Below are 7500 nucleotides of genomic sequence, written 5' to 3' on the forward strand. Positions count from 1 at the left end.
AAGATGCGAGGCCCGCCTGGCAGCAAGGAGTGGGCGGCGGCGCTCAAGGGCTGCGACGACCCGACGTTCATCGACTTCCTGAAGAAGTGTCTGGACTGGGACCCGGCCACGCGCATGACGCCCATGCAGGCCATGCGTCACCCCTGGCTCTACAAGCGGCTGCCCAAGCCCGTGCCCACGGCCGGCATGGGCGAGAAGCCGCTGGTGCCCAAGCGGGTTACGGAGCACGGCACGTCCTTCCCCAGCATCATGGCCAAGGTGCCCCCGGCCATCGCGCCCGCCAACAACAAACTGCGGACCAACATGATGGGCGACTCGGGCGTGAGCATACCTCTACGCACTGTGCTTCCCAAACTCGTCTCGTAGAGTTTGGCCCCCCCAAACCCCCTTCAGGGATGTGGACTTGTAGTGTTGGTTTTTAGACGTTTTTGTTTTTGTTTTTTGTTTTTTTCACGGTTTTGAGTGGTTAACACTCAACGGTTTTAAAGCAAGCAAAAAAAAAATGGACATGAAGAGAAAAAAAAAAAAAGTTTTATACTACATTTCATCAATGCTGTGTTTGTTTTCATCCAACTGCCTTTGTAAAGGTTTGTGAGTTTTTAAGGGTTGTTTTGATACACCTGTCTCTGGAATTGAATGCTGTTGATGTGGGTGAAACCTGTATTGCTGTTTATCTGCACCAAGCCTGCATAAGCAGGCCTTTACACTAGTCTTTCTACTTGAGTCAAGCCACTCTGTACTTTTTTAAATACCTTCTATGCGTCTGTCCACCCTCCTTCAGGGCTGACCGGCCGTTTTAACTTCTAAGGGCTCAGCAGACTGTTGAAATTAGTAGCACCCTGTGAGTTTTTGCGTATGCTTACTAATATCTCAGAGGTGAAGTGTTACGTCTAGAACCCTAAAAAAATGATTTGGCCACTGTTGTTTTGTTTTGTTTGTTTGTTTGTTTGTTTGTTTGTTTTAGGCACCCCTAGCCCAAAGTACACAGGTTGTTTTTTGTGATGTGAGACGTACATCTTAAGTAGCACAATGTTAGCAATGAAGTCAGCCTTACATTTCCTTTTCTTTTGTCCTCCTCCTTCTCCGCTTCCATGTGCGCCTGGTATCTCGCGTTACAGTGTGAGTCAGGCCACAGTTATGGCACGACCTATTCCTGTCTCCGGCGGTGTGCGTGCGTGCCCCGACGCGGTGGCCAGCGACGGACAGGGCGGGCACAGCTAGTCTTAGCAGCCACGTGTGTGTGTGTGTGTGTGTGTGTGTGTGTGTGTGTGTGTGTGTGTGTGTGTGAGAGAGGGTGATGTTCTGCTTTTCGTTTCTTGTTTTCTTCTTAATGGGGTTTCCACAATGCAACTCTTAACTGTCCTCAACAGACCGTGCGTGTGATCTATCAAGCTCTGAGAGGGCTCAGCGAGGAGTGCAGGTGGCGGGGGTAGGGGGAGGGTAGGGCTTCCTGCCACCTGTGGGGGTAGTTAGCGGTGGGGGTGGTAAGTGGGGGGGTAGGATGGAGAGGTTATTTCGGGAGTCCCGTGTCCTCCAATCCATGTGCCGAGCAAAAGCAAAAGAAGTTGTCAGGTCAGTCTGGTTGGCAATGAACTCTGGGAAATGTGAGGACAGACAGACAGACAGACAGACAGACGGGCTGACGGGAGACACGCTAGCGCTACTTTGGCGCCCAAACCATCTGCTGGCCCCTGGCAACCTGACCAATTGGCAATGTGTAACCATGGTAACGGGGGAGTACAGCCGGCCCTTGCTCCTGCGACAAAGTGTCCAGCAGAACGGGTCTGAAGCGGTCAAGAGTCAGATATTCCTGTCCGTTACGCTAACCCCCCCCCCTCTCCAGACAGACTGACACCTCCCCCCACCTCCACCTTGTGGGGTCACCTTGCCAGGGCCAGCCAGGGCAGGTGGGCTTCAAAGCTCCAAAGCTGCCTGCTAGTCTGCTGTCAGGACGCATTGTGGCATAGTGGGTAGACTCCCAGTGTCGCCTGCTGGGTTGGTTTTGCGTGTGTGTGTGTGTGTGTGGGGCAGTGGCAGTCTCTTGCTGTGACCTAGTTGCCCATCCCCCACTCTCTCTGTTCCCTGCAGCAGCAGAGTGGAGAGCTTTTTTTCCCGCTCTCGCTCTCAGCCGGACAGAGATAGATAGAGAGGAAAGATGGCCGCCCGCTCTGGGAGAGAGGTCCTCTGGGGCTAGCGCTAAGCAGTAGCCGTGCTAACGTTACTCAGCTCTAGAGTAGCCAGCTCTTCAGCACCAAGGGCTCCGCTGCACTTCCAGTCTGTCCAGCCCGGTCAGATGGCTGTCTCATAAGTATGCACTCTTGCTAAGTGTTGGTCTGGTGTTTCTTTTCTTTTCTTTTGTCTCTGAGGAAGTGAAGTTGTGGTATTCTAGCTCATGTTGACATGAGAGTGTAGAGAGTAGGTGGTAAGTCAGTCACTGCCTTCCTTTCTCCTTTTATAAAAAAAAAAAATCACGTCTTTGTGACAGAGAGTTGAGCATTGAATGCCGGTAGAATAGTAGTTTCTAAAAGGCACAAGTGACTAGGGGTATCACCGTGGAAACTGAGCTATGCTGTACCCTCTGGTCGACGCCATGTTGGATCTGTGGACCAAGGTTAAGTGTGTTGGATGGGTCAGAGTTCAACAGAGGGTCATTTTTAGGGAGCGTTTAGCCATGTGAAGGCTTCGTAGAAAGCGGCGTCACTGTTATTAGGTCCACAGGCAGTCCTTCTCAGGTGTCCTCCTTCGTGTGTGTGTGTGTGTGTGTGTGTGTGTGTGTGTGTGTGTGTGTGTGTGTGTGTGTGTGTGTGTGTGTGTGTGTGTGTTTGTGTGTTTGTGTGTTTGTGTGTTTGTGTGTTTGTGTGTTTGTGTGTTTGTGTGTTTGTGTGTTTGTGTGTGTGTAGTGTATTCCAGAAGTAATAGGGGTTCCCAGGTACAGTTGATGATTATGGTGCTTCCAACCTCCTGAGCTGGACATCAGGGAAAAAGAAACAATGACCAACACATTTGAAAAGTTCCACCCACTCAAAGCCACACCCATTTTTATCAAAGCTCCACCCACTTCCTCACACTCACCCAGCCACTGACTGTCAGCCGGATCGGGTCCTCGTCGGGAGGGGTCAGCTTCTCTGAAATCATTGGGGGGGGGGCAGGAGGAGCACACCAGAGCTGGCCCGCGTCCGGGCCAGATCACACTCCTGCTGTCTCTGGGAGTGTGTGATTCAGGAGACTGAGGGGAACATCCACTGTGGGCAGTGCACCTCTGCGATAATAAAACACAAAACAAGACCTCAGCCTCAGTCATTCAAGTGAAAGACCTGCTGAAAGCACCTGGTAGACTCTCTCTCTCTCTCTCTCTCTCTCTCTCTCTCTCTCTCTCTCTCTCTCTTTCTCTTTCTCTTTCTCTGAAAAAAAAATCAAGTCATAACAACACTCTTCTCATCCTCTCTCTCTCTCTCTCTCTCTCTCTCTCTCTCTCGTTCTTCATGGTACACAGGCCTCTCTCTCATGAGCGGTCGTCCTATCCTGTGCCTTCTACCAATCACACTTGATCAGACTCCGTTGGGGCTGAAAGCTCGGTTCTTCCAGCTCTGTGCTTCTGCTACTCCGTAGCTCTTCCTCTTATGTCCTCTTTATTTCTCTTTCTTGTGTAGAGTGCAGTGTGTACCGCTTCACCATAAGCACCATGTGTTACCTGCGGGAGGCCAGGGAGGGAAACCGAGCTGTGTGATGTCATTTCCTCCCGCCTTGCTGGGGTTTGTTAGTAAATGGTTGGGCCAGGTTTTCGCAGCATGAGAAAATCAAAACGTATATAAGGACTCGGGTAATGATGTTGACAATTGTGTAAAGTAACCAAATGAGCTTGTATTAGTTATTTTCTTTTTCTAAAGAAAAATAAAAGTCAATAACATGAATTTATCTCTTTGTTCTTGAGAGTTCTTTTCGTGTGTGTGTGAGAGTGTGTGTTCTGAACTGTTTGCTTGAGGTCCCTTTTTGTTGACACACTGTTGCTGCTTGTGAAGTCTTTGTTTCACTAGAAGGTCAGAGATGACAACTGAACCTATCCCACGTGTGAATACACACACACACACAGATCTAAGAGACACAACCAAACCTGTCCTACACACACACACACACACACACACACACACACACACACACACACACACACGCAGGTCTAAGAGACACAACCAAACATGTCCTACACACACACACACACACACACACACGCAAGTCTAAGAGACACAACTGAAACTGTCCCACGTGTACACACACAGATGTAAGAGACACACACAGACTACATGGAGCCTCTATGGGGATTGTTTATGCATATGAGCAGTAAAAACTCATTTGTTTACCCAACGACAATTTTCTTTCCACTCAGACAGCTGGTTTTGGTGTGTGTGTGTGTGTGTGTGTTTACGTGACGTGATGTATTTGCATTGCAAACGCGTCCCTGTCACACTGCTCTACCCCTGGCACACCCTGCGCCTCGTGGGCATTACAGAGCTGCGGAATGTCCCGCCGACGCCGTGCCATCTCTGTGCCCTTGCCCACGGTCCCCATTGGGTCGCCCACTCCTGGGCATCAGTTTCGCCCGCAGGGCACATTACCCCCTCACGCTCGCCTCACCCCACCGCCGTGGTGAAGCTTACACTACGCTCACACGGTGCTCTGGCGTTAACACTTGACTCTGGGCTTTCCCGACACGGAGTCCTACCGAGATTGACAGCTCAACTACCAACCACACCACTATAAGCGCTGCTAGCAAGCAGTGGCTATCGAGCTTGCTAACAACCATGATGTGGGAGAATAGATGTAAAGTTTGGGGATGTTGTAACCACTCCAATAATCAAAACCAGCCAATGCAGCCCCCCCTACAGTGTTTCCCATACATTGACTTATTTGTGGCGGCCCACCACAATATCAACATTGACCACCACACAATGATTTTCCAGGTTGTGCTAAATTGTGCTTAAATCTGGTTAGCATCATAACCACGATGCGCTAATTTGTTAAATACTGTTGCGTTCAAGTTAATTCTGCAAACCTACGACCACAAATAGAATTCAATTCTGTGGGAAACACTGCCCTATAATCGTCACCATGAGGAATGTAACTGTTGTAGAGCATGAGGAAATGAGGGGCTCCACCTACCACCCAATGCTCAGCTCAAAGTTTAGCCCCTGTTTGCCAGAGATTGACAGCTCAACAATCACACCACTGTGATGTTGAGCGCTGTGATCAAAGACTGTACAGTCTATAGCTGTGAAGTGATGTGATGTGGAGCGCTGTGATTTGATGTGATGTGATGTGATGTGATGTGATGTGATGTGATGTGATGCGATGTGCTGAGGTCACCCGGAGCGTCTGGACCAGCTATAGGAAACACGGAGTCGTTGGCGTCCAGGCTACAGCAGCTCCGCGCTTAATGGTGGAAAGTTGACCGCCTCGGCCTCAGAGCTGGAGGGGACCCAGGACAGGGCTGCTCAGGCCAAGACGAAGGGACTACAGGGCTGCCCAGGCCGAGACGAAGGGGCTCCTCTCCCACTCTCTGCTGTTCAGCTCTCCATACACAGTGTGTGTGTGTGTGTGTGTGTGTGTCTCCATAACACAGAGCTGTTCCTTCATACACTAACCGGCTGGCTAGCGTCCCACTTTGGTTCTTACTGCTGTTCCCACTGATATCCCTTCTCACAGAAACACACACTGATACACACTGATATCCCTTCTCACAGAAACACACACTGATACACACTGATATCCCTTCTCACAGAAACACACACTGATACACACTGATATCCCTTCTCACAGATACACACACTGGTCAGCCAGGGCCAGATGCCAAGTCTGCTGTTCAAGCTGGTGTTTAATGAGTGTTCTGGCGCAAAATGGCTGCCGTGTTTTGGATACCATATAAATGTAACATAGTCTCAGAAGAAGAGGAGTGCACTGTTTACCTGTTTACATTGGCTGCACTGCACTGTTTACCCGTTTACATTGGCTGCACTGCACTGTTTATCTGTTTACGGCTTCTACACACAGTTGCGTTCCGTCAACGCATGCCAGTGGGTGTTCCCGACGGTAGCTATGCAAATGACTTGAAGTATAACCGTAATTTGATTGGTTGGTGCCGTCCGTCGATTGGCTTGATTGGCCGGTGCCGTCTGTCGGTGCAGCAACAGCTGAACTTCTCAACGCGAGCGATGGGAGCAACGCGACACAACGGACCCACAATTCAGTTCGGCAACGGATGACGTGAGCCCATGTAAAGTGAATGGGATGCGTCTCCAGCACTGCAACGCACGCAACTGTGTGTAGGAGCCGCTACATTTACTCCTGCACTGTTTCATCAATGTCCTTGCACTGCTAACACCCAAAACTGCACAATATATCATTTTTTTATATTCCATAACCTGTGCAATATACATATTATGTATTTTTACATGTATATATTATTTATATAGAATGTCTATCGATACACTCTGTACATAACCCTCTATGCTCCTTATCTGTCACTGTAGATGTCATCTGGAAAACTTTTATATTTATCTAATATATACACTGTTGTACATAATTAATCTCTATCATCTACATAACTGCACAGAATACTGTACTGAACCTGCACTTTGGTATTTAATGCTTCTTTGCACTTCTGGTTGGATGTCAACTGCATTTCATTTGCTCTGTACCTGTACTCTGCTAAATGACAATACAGTTGAATCTAATCTAATCTAATGTACGGCCCTTAAATTGCCCAAAATAGGGATTCATTTCCATTTAATCGGTGTACGGCCTAGAACGCCATTAGCCTAGACATCATCTCAGAGCATTGCATCTAAACTCCCTAGCACGTGTGATTAATGCCAGACTGCATACGTGCTTACATACCACATTAGTGACATCAGAATCTATTTCAGTTTTCCATCTGTGGCCTTCGAGTTAGACGGAGGATTCCGTGTCACCTTGTAGAGAGAGTAGAGAGAGGCAAGCGGTGGAGGTCATGATCCACATACATATCTGTACAGGACCGACTGCCACAAGAGAGGCATCAACAGGAAGGCTGTTTGAAGTCTGACGGTGCCTCAACGGGCTGCGTATGTTTACTAGGCATCCAATCAAATCACTTTGCAAGTAGTTCCTGTGACCTGGGAGGTATAATCTAGTGCATGTGGATTCAATTAGGCTGTTTTCAGCTGATATTTTCAGTCTCTTTTTTTACATCCCCCTCCCCTGCCTGACATTCAAAAAGAAATGAAAAGACACACACACACACACACACACACACACACACACACACAGAGGATTCCTATCCTGTCCGGCAGTCAAGAGAACAAACCTGCCTATTATTTCCCTCTAATCAGGACTCGTAAATACCGCGTTTGTTAGCAACAATCTGAAGTTGCATTAAGAGTAATGCAATAAGCTGGTGGAGAATAGACCGGTTGTGTGTTTTATGATATCGGTTGTGTCCAGGGAAATAGAAAACAGATTTGTGTGTGT

At 48.6% G+C, this 7500-nt stretch overlaps 1 protein-coding gene across 2 annotated transcripts in view; it reads left to right on the forward strand.

Moving 5' to 3' along the window:
- The window catches only part of dyrk3 (dual specificity tyrosine phosphorylation regulated kinase 3), a 10791-nt gene extending 9360 nt beyond the window's left edge, over positions 1-1431 (forward strand). For both annotated transcript variants that reach the window (XM_076267786.1, XM_076267787.1), the window contains exon 3: positions 1-1431. This exon is cut by the window's left edge and continues 1287 nt beyond it. In XM_076267786.1, the coding sequence (XP_076123901.1) occupies positions 1-366 (366 nt within the window). In that variant the 3' untranslated portion in view covers positions 367-1431.
- Positions 1432-7500: the final 6069 nt, after the last annotated feature.

The sequence above is a fragment of the Alosa pseudoharengus genome, unplaced genomic scaffold, assembly GCF_046254945.1.
Source record: "Alosa pseudoharengus isolate Yale_2024_CS ecotype anadromous, Long Island Sound unplaced genomic scaffold, YU_APseudo_1.1 YU_APseudo_1.1_scf_5, whole genome shotgun sequence".
In the NCBI taxonomy this organism is placed as follows: Eukaryota; Metazoa; Chordata; class Actinopteri; order Clupeiformes; family Clupeidae; genus Alosa; species Alosa pseudoharengus.